The 21,988-nt window shown below is 37.3% G+C and overlaps 1 protein-coding gene across 13 annotated transcripts in view; it reads left to right on the top strand.

Annotated features, from left to right (window-relative positions):
* The window catches only part of PTPRM (protein tyrosine phosphatase receptor type M), a 481,970-nt gene that overhangs the window by 303,557 nt on the left and 156,425 nt on the right, over positions 1-21,988 (top strand). For 9 of the 13 annotated variants that reach the window (XM_069853862.1, XM_069853861.1, XM_069853859.1 and 6 more), the window contains exons 14-15: positions 773-847; positions 18,531-18,663. In XM_069853862.1, the coding sequence (XP_069709963.1) occupies positions 773-847; positions 18,531-18,663 (208 nt within the window). The remainder of the gene's footprint in view (positions 1-772; positions 848-18,530; positions 18,664-21,988) is intronic. The other 4 variants (XM_069853870.1, XM_069853869.1, XM_069853866.1 and 1 more) reach the window with 1 other exon arrangement.

Genomic DNA, 21,988 nt, shown 5'->3' with positions numbered 1-21,988 from the left:
AAATGAAGAAAGATGAGATTTTATTAATGTGAGCCGTGGCAATAGTTATCTATACCAGTCAGTGATTGTTTTAGCTCCAACAGAAAAGCCTGAATACTTCTGGCACACAAAAAATTCCATTTTTTTAGTTTTTTTCTTGTCTTAGTGGCAAAATATGAACTTGTAGCTTGAACCTCCAAGAGCTGCATGCATGCCTATCCAAAAGCATGCTAACTCTCTCTCAGTGGTCATTCTCTGTATGCTGAAAGTTAAGCATATGTGTAGTGTGTGTATTTTCAGAATAAAGACCTAAGTAGTTGCAAGGAAAATGAATCTTAGCAAGCTCAAAAATATTTTACATGAAAATTATCTTTAAAAGGCATTGTAGGAAAAATGTACTGTTATGAAATAGGAAAACAAAAGGTGAAAGTAGTTCAAGTTGCCTTAAGAAGTTAATGCTAGAGTAATCTGAATAAGCAGTTAACTCATTTAGGAAGCCCAGTGCTGTGACTAACAGACCCAAAGAGTCTCCAGTTGCCTCAAATACATTATGTGGAAATAGTGTGCTTTAAGTCCTCTTCGTCAATGTAAGTCGCATACAAAAGCTTATTAATTTGCCGAGTAACCAAACTAACAACTGAACATGAAAAGGAACTTGTGGGAGATTTTTGGTTTTTACTTGTAAGAAGTTCCAACAATAAACTATTGACCAAGATTCTTCTTGCTGGCCTAGCTTCAGTCTGGCTTTTTTTTCCCTCATGCATGCTGACCTGGGAATCTTCCTTTGCCTTAGCTGCGATAATCGTGACTCAGCTTACAACACCATACATTCGCATCGCCCCTGCTGCAGGCGACGACCAACTAACAGGTCAGATGTTCAAGTATAGACAAGTCATCATGCCCATTTTGTCTCACTTTCTTTGGCTTCTTTTCCGTAATGATTTCCCCATTCTCTGCTCATAAATACTTTTCTATGTTAAAAGTTTTTTTTTTTCTATAAATTTTTCTTCAGCTCCATTAAATTAAATTGTGTGCTTGGCACCAAAACTTACCCATCCCTGTACATACAACTTCTACTGCATGTGCTCATTATATGTGTGATCTGTGGAATGTTCATTCAAGCCTGATGTTTTAAAGATATCTAGTCTTGCTCCATCAGCAAATTAAATAACAATTTGAATATAGATATATATCTGTGTATCTGTTTATTTTTTTCTGTGTTATTAGATCAAGACACTAGAATTCCTAAATAATTTAGGCTGAAAAGCTGCATGTGTAGCTTAGGACAAAGATCTTGTATTAATGGATAAGTTGGGAATGTTGGGAAGATCATATTTGCTGGCAATGTTTTAATATGCAAAAAGTTACAATAAGGAAATAAAATGGATTCCTATTTAACTATGCCATACATGAGTTCTAGGACTAAAACAAAAAAAAACCAACAACCTAGCATGCGACATATGAAAATGAATGAGACTGTAGGGGTTTTAAATCTAATTGTCAAAGTAAACTCAGGACACAAGTGAGACAGTTATTAGGCTATGTGTGGTTCATAGGTCAGTTCAGAATGTACCAGGAAATCATTATGAACTTGGGTAAATTGTTTGTTCATTTTGTAAGAAAATGAGTACATGCATAAAGCTTTTCAGAGATCTGGAAACCTTTTTATTTTCAAACAGAAGAAATGAGCATTAAAAACACTAGAATCTAAGGAGAGTTTGTTGTAATATGTAACAGGGGTAGTTAGACCTAGAACATAGGCATTTAGTATATGACAAAATCATTGCCTTTTTCAAGAGCACTGGCATAGTTACTTGGGAAGCACATAAATGCTGCTGCCAGGGATAAGGGGTGTAAGGGATGAGGAGGAATTCAAATGCTTGGCATCTGGATACTGTTCTAGTCAATAAGAGACCATTAAATGATTCAGCTTAAGATAAGAGGATTAGTGGCATGTCTGCTATAGATTTTAATTCTAGGTTATGTGTTATAATAAAAAAGCTGAGTAATTTGTAATGCCCAAATTGCCATGTCAATCAAGATAAAATTGTTGCGTGTATATTTGTATTATATAATAACATATGAACTAACCAGAATAACATATTTAGATGTTGCCAGGAAGTACTAGCTTGTCCTTCTTAGTACTGCTTGTCAGAAGCTCTGCCCACATGTATTTTTTTGTGGCTTAATTATTTTTTACTTGAGAATACAAATAAAGCTTTGAAGAGACAAAGAGGATTACTTTCATATTCTTGAATTTCAGTAAGTGTTGATTTCTTTATCACAAGATTCAAAAAAGCTCACGGAAAATGATATGTTTTTCTTCTCTTTTTTTTTTTTAATTTTTTTTTAGTTTGTTTTAGTGCAAAACCAGGTAGCTGCAGGAAGCACTGGAGATATGCCTGTTCCACAAAAGGGACATGATTGTAGTAGTTTCAGTGAAAGAACAGAGATAGAGCTAGCAAAGGACATCCAGTATTTATTTGGTACTTTGTCTCTGGTGTCTCATAGCATTGATACTCCGTGGTTGTCAGAAACTGATTTTTATAGTGAAAAAGAAAGTGTCAAACATTTATGGCTAACTGTGAAATGTATTTAAAACCCTCTGGAATTTCCTCATCATTTCTGCACTCCTTTCTCATGCTTGAAAAACTGTGTGATCAAAAATAAAGAATCATCTTCCTCCTTCTCATTTGCCACAACTGCAGTTGAGAGTGGAAAAAAAACCTCATCCATGCCACATGGCCCATGACAGCAATAGTAATTCGTGTTTTCCTGCAAAGATGTACCATGTAGAGGTCTTTTAGGCAGACTTTTCAGCTTCAGGGCAGTACAGCAATAATTTTATCTCAGTATCCATGAGGAACCCAAAGATTTTATTAAAGGTTTAGAGGAGCTGGACTGGACATGAGGAAGCAGAGAACAGTGAACATTCTCCTCACACTTTTCTCCTAGACATTCTCAGACTGTGGTAAAGGTCTACACGTGAAAGGACTTCTTTACATGGAAATCATAGGGCTACGCAGCTGTAACTTTTAAGTAATGGTACAGGGCATTTTCTGTTCAATGCTTTTTCCTCACTCCTTTGCTCAACCCCTAAGTAATTACATTTGAGGTCAAGAAATTACTTTTGTCTCGTAGCATTTGAGGAGGAACATAACTGGCAGTGGGAAGGTCAGGATTGGAGTTTTCCTTTTTTCAAATGGGAAGTTGATGCTTCTTGCATAATGAAAATTTAAAATCTTGGCTGCATTCCTAAATATTCTTACCAATTTTGAAAGGTCATCAAGCTTTCAAGCCAACTCTACTTCCACTCATTTTCTCCACCTTTGTCATTAACTCATGCTGACCCTGACTAGTGTAGTTTATAAACAATGTTTTATTAGTTCCTCTTTGTCCTTCCTTTCTCCTTCCTTTTCATATAAAAATAAGATGACTTGCATCTGGAGGATTACCTGCTATTTGCCCTAAATATCTTGACAGCCACTCCTTGTTTCAGTACGCCTTTGCAGCCTGTCATTGCAGTGGCACTTAAATGCCTACATGTAGTTGTCCTTAAGTTATAGTGTAATACAACGTGCTATAAAGGCAGCTGTGTGATTTTGATCCTTATAAGCTGAAATACTCAAATTAGTATTGCTAGTATTAGTGAATACAGTATCATCACTGATTCAATATAGAAAGTAAGGATTTGAGATTTGAGGAATGGTGTTTAGCTTTCAGTGTTAACCTTATAGATAGTAGCTAGCTTGAAATCTACTTAATTGACCCTATCCTCCAACAGATACAAAGAATGTCAGACCACCTAGTACCTGTCAGCTAGGAGAAAAGGCTACACGTACATGAAGGATATTAGTCCTCATGATACTGTCTCCTTGTTTTCATAAACAAATACACTTTAAGAGCATGGCTGAAATTGCATAGAAGGTTAATAAAAAACTTGGGACATACACAACTGACTGATCTTGTCTTTAAAGCTGAGTAACAAATCCATGTTTTTGAGAAAGCCAGAAAACATTTGCAGTCACTATTTTGTATGAGACACTTGATGTAATAGGTTTAATTTGGCCATATTTGGTATTCACTTGGTCCTCCTCTATTTTCTTCTGTCTGCATTCTGATACAATAGCATGCATGGAATTATGATTAGGTTGTTCATGCTTTCAGGCATTTTCTTAATTGTTGAAACATGTCTGAGCTACTTATATTTAAATTAAAGTATTTCCATTTGCAGTTTAGTGAAACAGCCACTACTTTACTGCATAATATTAAGACTGATTTTCATAGAATGCCCTTTTATTATTTCTCATTATTAATTGCACATGCAGGTTGAAGGAAGATTTCTGTACTGTACCCTCTCATAGATTAAATTCTGGGTACAAATCAGATACGACAAGATACATCAGAAGTCTTGTAACATAATGGATACCTAATAATTGGGAAGAATTTTTTTTAAATGGTAGTGGCAATCTTAAAGCTTAAGTGTTTTTTACCCTGCATACCTTGAGGTCTAGATGAGCAATGTATTTTATAACCATGTTAAAAGCAGTCATAAAATAATCCTAATTGGTTTCTCCTCCCTTGTGAACTTAGCAGCATAATAAAATATAGAGATTTCTTCAGATGCGTGTTCAATATATAGGAAGATTTCTTGCTGTCATCTAGGTCAGATTCTATTCTCAGCTGTTCCACTGTAAAAGTGAGAAAAATGAACTGAAATCATTGACTGATTAAATAGAAACTTTATTGGGTTTTTTTTATGTCAAGGGATTTACTTAGGTTTATACTGCATCACTGAAAACACTGTTTATTAACACAAAATGCAGCAGCATAAATTTGAGAAGGACTGTTTTCCTATTTATCTAGTTGGTTGGAATGAACTGGGGTAACTTCTTTATCAGTGTTTGTAGTTTCTCCTTTACAATGTATTTGCATTTGAAGTATAGCAACGTGGGCTGGACAGACATTCACATTCTTTTTTTCTCCGTCTTGAACCATGTAGCATTGATTTAGCTGTATAGTGACATCTTGAAGCTTGAAGTGCTGCTTTGGTTAATGGAGAGCCCATGGTTTCCTAGCTGAGATTACAGTGCTGTCTGTAATAGCAAAGCTATGTGCAGATATGCCTTGTCTGCAGGCTGAATGCACCAGTTTAGGAGTTTATTCTTCTCTTGATACTTCTGAACAACATTTACATCAGTGGAGAGGAAGCATCTATGTGGTGTAATGTCAAAGCCTTATTATGCCATTGCAAGGTTAAGGGACAAGGAAAGCGGAGTTAGAAAGGATCTGACTTCCCAAGGTGAAATTCTTAGCCTGTTTTTACATGATGACCTCAGCATTTGTGTATCAGTTGTTCAAGGATTCTGGTCCTCCTGCTCAGCTGGACAGAATGCAAAGAGGGGATATCTTCCTACTTTCTGCAGCACTGGCTGAATGCATTTCAATGGCCTGGAGTGTCACTTGTGATTTATTGCCCATTTTTGTTCTTTTATATGTTAGATTTGTCATTTTTGCAGTGACAGTTTCATCTATAAAACAGTATAGTTACAAGAAAATGTTAAGAGGATACAGGAGTGCTATGGGAGCCACTGTTTCCTTTTCTCCTTTTTTCCCCTCATACATTACAGAGTCAAATGTCAGTTTATCTAGGGTTTTAAACATAAGTACGTTCTCCACTGAATAGCTGAAGTGCTGAAGTTAAACAATTAGACAAAGAGGGACTAAAAATTATGCTGATAACAATTCACCAATGCTGGAATAACCAATAATATAAACACAAGCCCTTTCCAACTGTGGACAATACAGAATCTGAGTTAATTAGAAGTCAAGTTACCAATGTGATTCTTTTAGCAATGTTAAGTACTCCAGTTTATGTTTAACATAATAATAATTCCTAAAATATTTTCTGAAAATATATTATAGTCCTTAGTTTTGAATGTGTTCAAGTCATTACAAAAAAGCCAGATGCTCTGGGTAGGGGTTCAGGACCGCCTCCCATTCAGCTCCTTTTACTCTGAACAGGTTGGATTGAGGACAGTGGGACCTTTGCAACTCTCATGTGTAAACAGGAGATGAAGAGGATAAAATGCACAGGGTCATATCAGCAGTTCTGCTCCAGCCATAGATGCTTATGGTTGGCCCATGAGGTGTGGGTTCATCTGCTACCCTAGCACTGCATGACCAGAGCTACTGGTGTTACATACCTGGAACAGGAACAAGTGGGGAAGATATCATGACCTAGAAGAAAGTATTAATCGTTTCCTACCCTTTAGGAAGGACAAATAGCCTAATTAGGTATGTTTTGCACTGTAGAAACTGTTTGTCTTCTATTCAGAGGAGTTAAAAAGTTGGGTGCCATGGAGTTCATAGTCTGTCATTGCAGGAGATGTGTTACACAACTAATTTAGAAATTTCAGTGTTGCAATCCATAGCTGACAGAAGAATATGATTCCAAGCATCTGTTTCATGAAAAAAGTGAATTAAAATTTACCTTAAGCCACTAAAGATGAATCTTTTCAGTTCATCCTAGCTTGAAAAATAATCTCTTTGTTCAACTATGTATAATCTAATGTGGGGATATCTATAAGGTGAGGCTGTTTGAGGTTGGCATTGGTAGGAGGATCCATTTTTTAGTCCCATTATGGAGAATGAAAATGTAAAACCCAATCATGAAAAAAACAGTATGACATACCAACATGAATGAACTGACAAGGATAAAGTTTTAACAAACTTAAGGACTCACTGCCATCTGTGTAGCACTAGTCCGTATCACATCTGATGTATAGAGAAGCATAAAGTATAAAATGAAGCAAAAATACCAGTAGGGAATTTTTTTGAGCATGATTGTATGTCAGATAGTGTTTTATTTCATTTCTGTATAAAAATACATGCCTTTGAGTTTTACATTTAAAGCAGAACATGTTTTGTCTGTACCACAATGAAAAATTAAGGAGAGACAAGGGAAGAGAGAGAAACTCAGAGATACAATTAGTAACTAAAAACCCCATGAATTTCGATGTTTCCTATCTGTAGTTATTGACTGTTTTCATAAAATGCTAAGCAATTAGAATTTTAATTTGAAAGAAAATGTAGAACCAGTTGTGTGTAAAATAACCTGTAGTTCTTTGAAACTGCAAATCTGATGTTTGTATCACTGGAGAGTTTAACGAATATGTATTACAATATTACATGGATTACCTCTGTGTTAATATATAGGTGAATGTTGAAATGTCTGACGGTTAAATAGAGTAGTACAGCAAAGAAGAGTAATACTGTCAACTTTAATGAAAAGACACAGAACGTACTGCTTTGGGCTAAATAATGTTTCAGCAATTCACTCAATTTAGATTTCTTGAAATAACTGAAATTTTAATAAATGTCTAAGCTGCATTTGTGTGCTTGGAGTAATAACTCAACACTCTGCAAACCATGGCTGTAGTTATTGATAGGATTTTAACACCTGCTTCTCCGGACATCATATTGAAAATGTCCTTTTCTGCAGTAATGGTAGTGTGACTGCAAGAGCAAATGATTTTAGAGGCCTTGGAAATGCATTCTAGTGTATGTGTGCATTTTCAAGTCTTTATTTTCCAAAACTTTGAGCTTTAATTTCCTTCTGTTCATCTAATATTATGTTATGGCTGACTACTAAGAAGTTTTTGTGTAAATAGAAAGCTCCCATGGCTGAGTCATAGTTTTGCATAGAAGTGAGTGGAAGTTTATGCCCTGCATGATTTCAAGGTGATGAGAGGGGAAGTGCAGTAGTTTCAAGTTCTGCACCATCTTTTGAGTTCACACTGGAAACGGAAAGACAAACAGAAGAAAAATGGAAAAATGTCATTGATTGGAAGCAAACAGAATATTGATGAAACCTTTTTGAAGCAAAGTGCTTGTATTTTGCACTTTTCAATATGCTATCATTGAATTAGCTTCTGCTTATGAGTACATGGGTGAATAATTAAAAGCGATATGAAGATAACTGACAAGAAAAATGACTATTTCAGGCATTCTTAATCACATAGGACAGAGATATTTTTTTCTGTAACCCCTAAAACCTACAGGAAAGTTCATGAAAAATTTGAAGTAAATCAATGATAACCATTCAGAGAAGGCCTAGTCTGTTCTTGTCACTGGATCTTCATTCATCTAACATTGCTTCAGTTTGGACAGATTTTCTATTGGCAGTACTGTAAATGCATCTGAAATAGAAACAAAAGAATTGCTGCACTATATTATCACAAGACAAATTTAGAATTCTGTGGAATTATTTTTACTTTCTTGTGCTCATTCTCTTTCCCAGTTCTTCTAGCCAGCCTTCCTACCCCGTAACACTTTTTACTCTGGGAATGCTATTAAAAAATGCTTTACATCATTTTTCAGCTTTTGGTAAATTTGTCACAAATATCTTTTTACCTTTCTGTGTGCATCATTGTATGCATAATTCCATTTATCTTTGAGCAGAATGAGCTATGTTATGCTTTCCTCCAAGAAAATAGGTAGGTGGTGAGTCATGATAAGTAAATTCTGAGAGTGGGACTGGTTTTGAAGGATTTCTGAAGAACCCTCATAAGGGATATAATGAGGAGGAACGCTGGAGAGGCTTATAGTGGAAATCACGATAAATGTCAGCATCCTCTGTGAGCCAATGGCAGCATAAGCCAAAATTCCTGTACTACATTGCCCTTCTGCACCACCCTATTACACCACCACTCACACACACACCCTTTTGTAATGGCAAAGTAACAAGGTCTCCACTGACATTCCATTTGGAGCTGCTTATTAGTGTTCCTGTAGTTAAGTCTTGATTGGCAGAACCATCAGAAGACAGCACCTCACTCCCCTACTTCCTGTCCATAGCTTCAGGTTGCTTAGTTCCTGTGCTGGATGTTATTCCTTGCGTTCATGAATGGAAAACAAAACTGCTGTTTATGCATGCCAAGAACATCTAGTTCTATAGCTGAGTTTCACCCACAGTAGATCAAGTCCAGAGACATTACTCTTGTCTGACTTCACATCTTCCCTGCCTGGTCAAGGCCAAGTGAGTACTAACAAAACCACATTTTACCTCTTCACGCTTCAACCTACACCTTTACTGTTTGTAGAAGACAGCTGAAGTAAACTTACAGGGATATCTGGTAGTTCTTGATGCTTTTAAGTACAATTTCAGGGTAGATCTAGTGTTGAAAGCATAGGAGTCAAAGAGATCTCCTTCAGCAACAGGTGAAATTCAAATGTCCTTTGTGAGGGTGATGATAAATTATCTTCTATTTCTGTGGAAGTGGCTAGAAAGTAGTGCTGACTTGCTTAGAAAATGCATTATATATGGACAGAATCAGTCTGGACTGATTTAATTGCCTCAGAGCTAATTTCAGAGATACGCTTTTCTACCCTGTGTACTGTTGGCTAGAGGTTATGTAGAGAAACATAAAATGAAATGTTTTAGGACTAAAGGCCCTCCTTGTTGTATCTTATGCCTCTAGGACTTTGTTTACAGAAGTCAGATTTATAAGATGCTGTTGCACTTCCAGTGGCTGCAAGTAGGATGTCTTTCACACAGCATCAGCTGGTAACAAGCCCTACATTTCAGAGCACTGAGACACCTGCAGTTTCAGTGCTTGTTGATGCCTCTTTCTCAGACCCGCTCATCCATATTCAGTCTGATACGTACATGTATACGGCTAATTTGATACAAGTATGTTCTCATTGCTACACAGTCAGCCTTCTTGATCAGAAATTTGCATCTCATGGAGTCATATTGGGCAGTGGAACAGGCTGCCCAGGGAGGTGGTTGAGTCACCTTCCCTGGAGGTGTTTAAGGCACGGGTGGACGAGGTGCTGAGGGATATGGTTTAGTGTTTGGTAGGAACGGTTGGACTCGGTGATCCGGTGGGTCTCTTCCAACCTGGTTATTCTGTGATTCTGTGATTCTGTGTGATATTGACTTCTGCTGTGTTTTGGTAGTCAGAGCATTTTAGTAAAGTCCAGTTTCTTCTTTCCATAGTAGTCAGGAGGATTTAATCTTTTATTTCAGTGATGAGGTCTGTCTTTCAAATATGCTGCCATGCCATTTCCCTTTGTTGACATAGAGGTCTGTGATGTGGACCATTATGGCTGCTTCTTTGGCCACATGCAGTGAGTACTTAATAAATATGCAACCCGGCTTTTTTAGTCATAAAATAGACTAATGAGAAGGGCACACTTTAGGGCCACTTGAACACTTAAGGTTCCGAAGACGTATTTTTCCACTTGAAAATTATTTCCAAGAGGTAGATACAATATGTATGTGTATTCTAGACTTGTTATTAATTTCTAGTTGTGATGTCACTGTTGAGTATACTTTAAACATCCTTTAGTGATGTGAGTGCTATTAAAGTGCAAGGAATTAACGCTTTCTTCTTCCAGTATGGGTGAGTGCTTCCAGCTGCTTAGGTGCCCACTGGAGAGGAAAGTTTTTATGAATTTTAATTATTTAAATTTCCTTGATTAAGAGAAAAGGGGGAAAAAGAGCTATCAGAAAGGTTGGTGGGTTTGTTGCACAGGAGCAAATGATCTCTTTATCAAACCTTGCTTGCTTGTTTTCTTGCAAGACCTTTTTTAAAAAAACAGTGTCCAGAAAAACCTAGTCTAAGGAGCCTGGAATAAAATCCCATTACAAAATAGGTTGTGATGAGACCAAAAGATACGTATCAATTTGGGAACTTTATTTGTTTTAGGCATGCTTTGTAAAGAATGTTATTATTACTGACAACCAGAAACATAGATGTTTAACAAAGAAAAAGTCTTTTGGTTCACATGCACCAAGATGAATCATCCAACAGTGAGAGATACAGTTCATTTTGTAGTCAGTTAGATAAGTCACATTCATCAGTGAAGTAGTTCTTTGCGTTTCTTTGTTGCATATATTTACATTTTCGTAAAGAATATCGCAAACAAAATTAATAATTCATAATTATTGTTACACAGTGGAGCCTTATTTTGATTGTCTCTTCTTAGTGTAGATCTTTTTTTCCTGCATTTAAAAAACCACAAAATTGACAATATACCAAATCAACATGGTTGTCTTACGGAAGTACAGAAATCTTTTTTAGAAAAAGAAGATCTGTACACAGAAATATGTATTGTTTCAATGATAGTAAATTACAGAGGAGATACTCCACTGCTAAAATATAAGTGCTGTTTGCCCTCTTTTCCAGACATTCAAAAAATAGATTTAGTGAGTGCTAACATGTCATCAGAGGGAAAATCAGGATGCATTGATCTCAACACTTAAATGGCTCCTGTGCTCAGCAAAATATAAAGAAAACATAATCCATGCCCCATGGAAAAAGCATTTTATACATGAGCCAGGAACAGAAAGGGAAAAATCCTGTAAAAAGAGAATTAAAGCAAACCTTACTCTGCAGTATTTACAAAACTAATTTATTCAAGGCATGGACTAGAGAGAGAAAACTGAAAAAAAATACTGATCAAAACCACCTTCTGTCACAAATTGTACCCTGCCCAACAACACCTCGTAACTTCTACCATATGGACAAAAAAGCAGTGCAGTTTCAGAAGAGAACTAGAAACACTGATTTGAAAGCTAACAGCGAGGAAGGGGAGGGGAAACTTTCTCCCTTAGCTGGAGTTATACCAGGAGTAGTAAAACAAAGACTGTTGGCAGAAAACATGCTGGCTAGCAGATGAAGGCTGAGTGCCAGTCACTTACAGTATAAACAGACTAGCCAGGGAGGTAATTCATTTCATCTACATTTCTGTATGTGTTTTGTGTCTTCTCTGACAGAGTCACAAATCGTGGCACCCGAAATGTACTTGAAACTCAAATAAAAAGCACATTGCACTGGCTTGTCTTTTCATAACACCAGTAATGCTGCTACAGGCTTAAAAATGGGAGTTTGGGTTTCTGCAGTTATGGGGAAGATGAGGGTAGAAATTCAGAGGAAACTTCTGTAGGAAACTGGACATTTTGCACTACTGCCTGATTCAGGCACATTTTGCAGTCTGTGATACAGGATTGGAATTCCTGTTGCTCATTTGACATTTATATGAAGGACCTACCTCTTCATACCAGTAACAGACTTATTTATGTACTTTCTTGTTTTATCATACTGCATTTTATCCCAGCTCCTTGTGTTTGGCAGCTCTGCTTTTCCTACCTTATGTTTATGAATCTTTAAGTTATTTCCTTCTTTGGAACACCCTAACCAACATCATCCATTAAAACATTACCCTGTCCCTCAAATCACTCTTGAAGATCTGTTTCTATTGTGTAACTAACTGGAAATGCTGACAGATACGAGCTAGCTAAAAGAGCAAGCAGGATAGAACTGTTCATATATTTGTATATTGTAAATGCATTTTCTTCTGGGTATTTGACTCCCCCTCCCACCTGCTATTTCTACACCTGCCTATTACAGCCTAGTTCAGCTAGATAGAATGCTTTTAGTGGCAAAGATTGCTTAAGTGTGTGCTTGCACTATTCTTAGCACAGTGGGGCTCCCAGTCTGTTTTGGAGCCTCTAATAGTAGAGAGTAATAATGATAGTAGCCTTGGTAATTTCGTTCTTGGAGAACGCAGGCAGAGTCTTTATAGCCAACTTCGCTGATCTTTTCAGTCTGCTTACTTTGTGGCAGGAACAGTAGGATGCTAGAGGTGGATGTTCCAAGGTAGCATCACATCTCTCTGCCTCCCTTCTGCCTTGTACCATTTTGTATTTCTGCTACCTAATCTCAGTGAAGCTGTCACATGGGGGTATAACCTTTCATTTTCCTGACTTGCGCTGTGAAATAAGTTAAAAGTAGGTGCAGGTGCTCATATGTGATAGTTGAAGCACACTGCCTGCATAATAAAATCATGGGCTGATTACTGGCACAAGTTAGTCTGAAATTTGGCTGGAGACTAAGATAATCTGGACTACCTGTATTATTACTTTTAAAGCTTTGTAAAGTTAGCCATTACATCAGTCACTGGAACACCTGTAAATGAAATACAGTTAGAAAGGCTCACAAGTAACTTATCACGTAAGTACCTTTTGAGAGCTTGAAACTGCAGAAAGGAAGCAAAAAAGGCAGCAGCTGTGGTCAGTCTTGACTGGGAGGAGTAAAATGAGACCAGTCTAGTTAATTAAAGAAAGGGATTATTTCTTGACTCAATAAGAGAAGAAATTTCTAACTGCATTTTTCTGGAAGGGACTAATAAACATTGACAAGTAAGTCCAAACTTTGTTCATTTACAAAGAGAGAAGGAGGGAGAAGTTATGTTCAGTTTTGTAGAGGTCCATTTCTTTTACTGAAGAACGTTTTCATTGGTTTTGGAAAACAAGATAACACTAGCATGTAAGTTAAAAGAATGATATTTTGCTTGGCTAGTTCATTCAGTGGGTAGTCTTGGCTTCCATTTTAATGAGGAATAGTTCTGATCAAAGTTTTCTATTCATAAACTACCTACATGAGATTATTTTTTATGAAGTTTTGGGGTTGATCAGTAGTACAGCACTAGTGCTTTCTGAGTGAGAAAGAAAAGGGAAATTGTCCACGCATAGAAGGGGCAGAAATGTTTCCTGAAAAGCACAAGTGATTCCTATAATACTAATAGCAGACCTGTATGTCTTTGATGAGAACTAGAAGTTCTTCTAAGAAAGGAGGGTTTTTACCCAGTCTTCTAACCCATAGAACAGAAATAGAAATTTCACTGTGTGAAGTAATTTAAGAATTCACAGTATGGCAGACACTAAATACTAGTGACTAGAACATAATTAAGTCTCAGTCTGCAGAGGAGGTAAGATACCACGAAGTGGCTGAGTAATCACTAAATTTTAGAAAAGGAGATTTCAATACTAAGAAAAAGTTAATGTAGTAGGTCTGAGAGTCAACAATAATTGAAATAAAATCTTCAGTTGTTTCATGGATTCTACTTATAGATGTTATCGCTGGGTCTTGCAAAACACTGAACAAATGGGGCCCATAAAAGAAAGTCATAAATCAGGCCAGCTGAAAGCTTTTTTTTTTTCTTAGTGAACTAAAAAAAGATACTTCATATTTTAAATGCTGTTATAGGGAAAGCCACAAAGAATGGATAATACATTAATAAAAGGAAATTGAAATCATTGATATTAATTAGAACAGTAAATAACTAAGGGTATGAAACCTAACAATGCTACTCTCTTCCACTTTATTTGCTGAGTTTTGTGGCACCTTGGGGTTTATCTATGAATGCATCTCTTGGTTTTCACTTCTGGCAGGAATCACTCTAGATTGTTCTTATCGAATAAGGACTTTCCAAAGTCAGTATCTTAATCCTTTCTTAACAGGCAGGAAACATTTCCTTGTCTTTTCATTTTCTAAGCAGCTCCCTTGAGCTGTCCAGCACTCATTGCTCTTTAGTGACCTATTGCCTGTCTAGAGGTGGACCACAGTATATGTGTCAGCTTAGCCTTGATTGTTTTAATTCTGCCAGCCCAGGCAGTCTCAGAAGTGAGGTTGATGTGCAAGCTTTAAACTCAGGTGTTCTGGCTCTGCGGTGATCAAGAAGATTAAAAATAATTATGTCAGACAAACTGGTTGAAACAATAATAAATACAATAAAATTCCAGGACTGTATTATCATGACACAGTCATAATGTATAGTTAACACCGTTTCTGTAAAGAAGGATTACATTTCACTCAGCTTTTTTAGTATGTTTCATTAAAGCACAGTAAAGGAGAAACCACAGCATCATTCTTGACACTTACAATAGTAGTTTTCTCTTGAAAACATACAAGAAAAGCTAAAAGCACATATTGACAATGCAGTTTATCAGGTGGCAAAATGAATTTCAGAATTACTGACCCTAGCTGCTTTTATCCCCCTACGCACAGTTCACCTAGGAAAGGTGGATGTTGCCATATTGGCAGTGCAATTGCCTGCGTGGCTATAGGTTAAAAGTCAGTTAAGAAGTAATTATGAGTTGAGACACAAATATTACTCTGGATCAAAGTGTACCTATCAGACAGAAATCAGAGAGAAGTGAACTGCCAGCTTTTTCATAGCTTAGAAGTTTGATATTATGTGCTGTACAGTCTGCCTATTTAATACATGGAATAGCCAGCACTGAGACAGCAGCTCTTGAATATGATGCTGGGTGATGTGAGTTAGCAGAATTCACATAGGACTATGAAGAATTTCAGCAGGACAGAAGCAGACTGAATAAATAGGTAGTGCCAATTCAAATTTCAGTCTTGATAAATGCTGTGTACCATTCAGCAGAGGTAAATATGAAATACTTTTAACTCATAGAGGGTTCAGAAATGAACACTGCACTGAAGAATTTCACTTTAAAGAATGTGCCCGTTCCGTGTCCATCTGATGTCAAAATGAATCCAAACAGAATCCTAAGGGAAATAAAGAATGAGGTAGAACACAACAATTTTTTTAAGTCCTGTTGGAGAAAATCAGAGGTGTGTTAAAGGAACAAGCAGTATTAAATTAAATAAACAAAGCTTATCCAGAATTTCTAATACTAAAAGACTAAAAGACTCAAGGGATGTTCAAGAAAGGTGAAAGGTGGCAAATCTAATCCTTTTGCCCAAGTGAGATTTGGAACCCACGAACACCAAGAAAGGAGCAGCATTCTGTCAGAGAATGAATGGGATGCTGAAGGGAAGTAAAGGAGGATTGAGATGATTACAGTGTTTGGTTTTCTATGATAATTGATGATAGGAGTTTTTAAAAGGCATGTCAAACTTTGTGTTTCCAGTTTAAGATAATCTCTATTATGAACCAGGCTGAGTCCCTCATAGTGGGAAGTGTTATTATATTTTTAACATGGGTTGGTGTTACATGCACTTTTCCTAGACAATTTGAGACAGTCTCTGAATTGGATAATCAATAGATGATGCAATATGGGCGTTTGTCCTGATGTTAGGCTCTCTGTCTCCTCTCATGTAGGCTTTCTTTGGAGAATTTGCAGTAGTGGTGCATTCCCTAGCTTGTTCATGACTCCCAGGAGGGTAATGCTTTGTGCCATTGAAGGCATTTCAGGAACCTTGCTCTCTGTGATAGGCAGAGAATGTGTGTGCTCTGAATACAATTTTGGTATTATCTCCTCAGCATAGTGTAAGTCTAGCTAGTTCCACTGAAGTGACAACCCTGTGCTATCAAAGAGCAACTCGACACTGAGATAAAACACACTGGATATTTCAGAGTTCTATGTGAAAATGTAGCAAAGCTGCCTTCACTTACTTTTAATGTTAGCGTTCATTATCCCAAAACTAACACTGGAAGCCTTAATGAAATGAATGAAGCCATAAGGCAGAATTTGATTTTAGGAAGGCATTACTGATAAGTACTCCAGTAGGGTGAGGTGGCCTGAAGGAGATAATGAGGAATAGACTTTGCAAGGAACCAGTCTCAGAACTTACATCTGAAAAGATGTTGCCTGTTGTTGAATTTGCATTCTTCCTTGCTTGGGTTTTAGATTTAAGAGAGGACTGTGAAGTCCTTATCATGTCTTTCCATTTGCATCATAGTTAATTCACTGCTTCCTGTTTGCCAAGTTTGCCTCAGCATCTGGGTTTTGCATGCAGGTTACAGCAACATAAAGTTTAATAAAATTATCTGTATACAACAGAAAGAAAATAAAAATAGAACCGGTTCTAACAGAATTTTTTGCATCTACATTGAAGAAAATACATGCCCAGACTCTGTTACATTTACTCATACAGAGTAAGGATTTTACCAATTCAGAATCGCAGTGTATTGCTATCTAACTGATATTCCGATGGGACTAGGTGCAGGTACAAAGATAGGCAGCAGATCATCTTCTCTAACTCACCTTTCACAAAAAGTGCCATGGCCAGAATTTTCCAAAGAACCTGGTTTCTGCAGTTAGCTCTTGAAATGTTTTGATAAATGTTAGCATCTTTTCTAGAAGCAATAGGATTTGCCAGGTTTTCCTGGCATTCTTAGTGACAAAGAGTGTTGAAGATGTAGGCCAGAAGTGCAACTGTGAGTGCTCAGACGTACTCACCATCTTAGAATATCCTGGTTACTACTTAGAAGAAACATTGGAAATATTTTCATTGTAATTCTCAGAAAATATTTCTGCATGTAAATTGATCACCAATTTATTTTCTCTACAAAATAGGAATCATCACAGAATCATAGAATGGTTTGGGTGGGAAGGGATTTTAAAGACCACCCAGTTCCCATCCCCCTGCCATGGGCAGGGGCACTTTCCACTAGATCAGGTTGTTCAAAGCTTTATCCAACTTGACCTTCAACACCTCCAGGGATGGGGCATCCACAGCTTCTCTGGGCAATCTGTTCCAGTGCCTCACCACCCTCAGTAAAAAAAATTTCTTCCTAACATCTAATCTCAGTCTCCCCTCTTTCAGCTTAAAACTGTTACCCATTGTCCTATCACTGCACTCCCTGATAAAGAGCCCCTCCCCATCTTTTCTGTAAGCCACCTTTAAGTACTGGAAGATACTATTAAAGAAGCATGTAAAAGATGATTGGTGTCTTCAAAATCCTCCATGAAAACCAGACAGTGCTAAAAGAATGTGGTCTTAAAATATCACACTTCACTCAAGCTTTACTCTTCCTTCTCCCTTCCTAAAAAAAAAAATAGAAGGAAAATGTTCCATAAATCCCTGTGTCCACTTTATGGCATGGTGCCTCAAATGATTAATTCTGTCATGTTTTGATTTAAAAAATATGGAAGTCCATAAAAAAAATAGAATTAGTTTAGTGAATTGAATGTTGCTTCCTTAACATTTTTCATCCTGAACTCATTTAGTAGAGGAAATGGATATTTCATCAGACGTGGATTTGACGTTCTATCACATTATACAGTAAACAGTACCAACAATGTTATTTTTTTTAAATGGAGAAGCTGGAAGAGCTAAGACAGTAACTGCTGTAAGGCACGGGTTATCTCATTTAAACAGATATTAAATATGGGTGCCAGTGCTGTGATCATCAGCTGCTTCTCACTTTGTGAATAAATTGCTTAGGAGGAGTCTTTTTGCCTACCAGATGTGACCTAGATTTAGATTTCCAAAGGCACACACACCCCTATTGTGTAAAAGACAATTGTGGGTAAAATGCATGGTAAATGAGCTTATCTCACTTTTCCAGGTGTTTAAGCTAATATGTTATGGAATTACAGCTTCATTTATGAAAAATAATTAAGGAAAACATTCCAGTAAATCAAATTTGGATAAATGCTTAGGACAGTTATTGTATTGTTAGCAAGTGTCTAAATGGCAGAAAGAAAAGTGAGCCAAAACTGATAATAAAAATATAGAAATTTGTGAATCTGTGAAGAGGGCTCAGGACTCGCTGTGGTATCCTAACTGCATTGTGGTGCAGCAAAATGTCATGGAACAATATGAAGAATTATATTCCTGTCCATGCAGATGAAAGCAGGATTTTTTCTCTAAAGGATCAAGCATTGCTATCTGTTGGCCCCAGATAAGACTAATGACATTGGTACATGAAATCTGTAAAAATAAAAAAAAAAAAATAACATCCTTATTCTTTTTCTCTTCCTTGTACTGATTCCTTAGGGGCTGCTACTCGAAAACCAGACCCAGAGCCTGAGAAGCAGACTGACCACACTGTTAAAATTGCTGGAGTCATTGCAGGCATCTTGCTGTTCGTCATTATATTTCTGGGGGTCGTGCTGGTAATGAAGAAAAGGTGAGCAATTAGTAGATGTTTTCTATGTACATATTCATATCTCAGCATCTCCTACAGCACTTCTCAGTTTGATATCGGCGAAGTATCCAGCTACCTTCATGCCCTTTGCTACAGAGTTTAGGAAGTACTGCTTCATCCCACTCCCAAAGCTTTGTTGGGTTTTTTATGAAACACAATATCTGTTTCATCCTACAGCATTTTCTATGAATTAATGTTTATGGCTTTGTTACAGAAGAAAAACAACTAGAGGTTAATGATTATAGCACTTTATTCATTAGTGCTGCATGATGGACTGTAATAATAAAACAGCATCTCCATTTTAAAAGCATAAGTCTCTATTTGACAGATCAGCTGAAAGTTAGATGTAGTTTCATTTGTCAATGTAGAAGAAAGTCTCAGTCAAACAGGAACTAGAGCTAAGGTAATTTTTGCTAAGAATGGAGTCTGGGGTGTTCTGCATAAACTTCATTCCCTGAAAACAAATGAAAATGTTACAATAGAGCTGAATGTTTCCAAGTGTTGGCTCAACACACTCACATTGAGATTGTTTTGCTTTGCATATAATTTGAAAACTGCTGCAACATTAGAAGTGTAAGGCTTTCAAAGCTGGTTGCCTTTCTCAACACTATAAAAGAAAATATCTCATAGCTAGGGAGGTGGCATGAGTAAGAAAAAAAACATGTGATGATATAAGCCAAGTCTAGATTGGGAGAAGTTCATTATTAAAGAGAATCAAGGTTTTAGGTTGTATCCTGAGCAATGTGAGATTTGCAGCTGTAAAGTGGGATTGGGAGTGTGAAGGAGCTGTGTAGAGGTGCTGAGTTAGTGATTCTCCTTCCTTGTCTGCCATTGTCTTTTTACTGTCCTATAACCCCTCGCCTCTGTATCAGTCATCCTATTATCATCCCCTTTTCTCTCTTTGCAAGGAATCCTGGCCTGATTTTGCTCATTCCAACACTGTATGATGTAACTGTGTACTAACTAGTTTGGCAGGTCTGAGATAGTCCAAACCCCTGAGCTGCCTGAAATTCTTACAGAATTTGAACAGTGGAGGGGCACAGCTAAGGAGGCAGCTGCCTGACAGTGCCTCAGGGCAGGCAACAGAAGTAGCTGCTTTTCATTCTCCTTGAAGACAGAAGTGGGGCCATGAGTTAGAAGGGCTCTGTGCAAAGTAAGGTGAGCTGTGGCCAGGGCTGAGGGCTAGATCATGACAAGAAGTAGGTAAAACAGAGATTGAGATTTAAGCCCCAGGGTAAATTTGGCTGGGGCAATGAAATAAACCCAATAGTCAAATCTTCTTAATACAATATAGTGTAACAGATTTAAAATCTGTTCTAACTTTGCTGTATTTTTTTTCCCACTTCTGATTTCTTGCATCATTCATACGTTCAATTTTAACAGTTGAACTCCCAAACTCCTCCCTAGGGCCAAAGACAGCGCTTGACAAGCAGGGAGGAAGGCTTCTCACGTTGTCTGGCCAGTCTTTCTTCACTCAGTTCCTGACCGGCATTCATCACTCTTTCTCTTCCAGTTCTGAGCTTCTCCTCAAGCATTTGCACCAAGATAGACTATTTTCACTCAAGGGAGACAAATTCTTCCTTATCTTGAAAGGAGAGCATTGCAAAATGATCCAAATAGTTTCAAAGTAAATAAGGTGTCAGGATCTCTGCCTAAATGGATGCTATACCAGTTCTTGCTCCATTCTTTAGGGAAGAGCTCTTTGATAATCTAATTGTTCAAGGTAGGAAGGCTTGAATCCTAAGTGTTTGTATGTTAATGCAGAAGGATACTTGATTCCTTCTGTCTAACACAGCATAGTAATTATTATTCATAGTAATTCTGTTCTTAGAAGGAAAGTGCATTATGTGAGCCTCTTTGAGGTTTGGAATAAATCTGCTTATGACAGAGATGAAACCATTGAAAGTGCAAGTCCAAGAACTCTGTTACCAAATAAATACAATTTCATTGTGTACGACAGAAAGAATGATACAAATAACTTAAACATCTCCCAGAATTATGCTGCAGCCTTGAACAAAACAAACTGTGAAATGAGTTGAGGTGAATATTAAAGAGTAGGAATGGTTCATCTGTGTACCAGGATGTGACTAGGCTTTAATGAGAGTTTCAGGATGGAGGTTTAAGGTATCCCAGACCTCTAAAGCAGCAGCTGTACCATAGAAGGTCTTGAACACAATTGCATTCATGTCTTAAACAAAAGATGAACCGATTATTCAATAAATTGTTATTGGTGCATTAATTCAGTATGCTGCTGAGAACCCCTATGGTTTCACCTTGGTTCAGTTACTATGTATGCATTATGCAGTTGAAGAAAATGTATAAATCATTCTGCAAGCTTAGTGTAGCTGTAGTGGTTTTGCAGTTTTATGATACTTTGGGTGCCACTTTGTGAAACAATCTTATCAAGGCAGCATGTCGTTTAACTACTGCACTTGTTCATTTTATGTCTTTTACTTTATCAGGAGTTTTACTGGAGTAAAGATCTGACTGAAAAATAAAATAGCACCTTCTAATTTTGTGGCTTCTTTCCCATGAGAACCAATTCCCTTCTGCACTGCTATGTGCATACTCTTTGGGCTACAAAGCTGTGTTTCACTGAACTGAGCCAACATGCTCTGAAACTTTTCTTCTTTGAATTGGCTGCAGCTATATCCCATTCACATTCCACTATCCCAAGGCACATGCCAAGGCACATACTGTCTGCTATTCTTTTTTTCATGAAAATGGGTCCGTGTAGACATGATCTCCAGGTCTCAACAGTAGATTAAATTTACTCTGTCTCTGGTGCTTCATAGTGCTTAATTAACTTAATTTCAGATCATTTCTTTCCATTGTCAAGAGATTTGGAAAGTGGTTTTACTGCAGATGATAATGATGTCTTCATCCAACATATTCCTTGAACAACCACCTCAGCTCAGTCAGCAAACATTTTTCGCTTGGTCAGTGCCAAGACAGATCAGTCTCTTGGACTTCTAATTCCACATCCAAGTACACAAGACCAACATTCTAAGCAGAGGTTTCAGTGCAGCACAGACATGCCTTGGATGTGGACCCTGTCAAAGCAGTAGGTAGAGAAGTTCTGCGAATATAGGTAGTCATTAGACATCATTATATATTTCACAGCATAGTGCTCTTCTGAAGTAACTGTGTTGTAAATTGGATCACAGAGAGATGGTGTGGCCTAACTAGTCAGTGTATAATATGAAGACATTAGTGAGGGTAGGAACATCGTAGGCACTAAAACATTTTTTGTGGGGGCACTCAGTCTTTGAGTAAAGTAAACCAGATTTGAACATCTGTCACCTGG

Source organism: Phaenicophaeus curvirostris, chromosome 3 (assembly GCF_032191515.1).
Source record: "Phaenicophaeus curvirostris isolate KB17595 chromosome 3, BPBGC_Pcur_1.0, whole genome shotgun sequence".
Classification (NCBI taxonomy): domain Eukaryota; kingdom Metazoa; phylum Chordata; class Aves; order Cuculiformes; family Cuculidae; genus Phaenicophaeus; species Phaenicophaeus curvirostris.
This window is presented reverse-complemented; position numbering and strand designations above follow the sequence as displayed.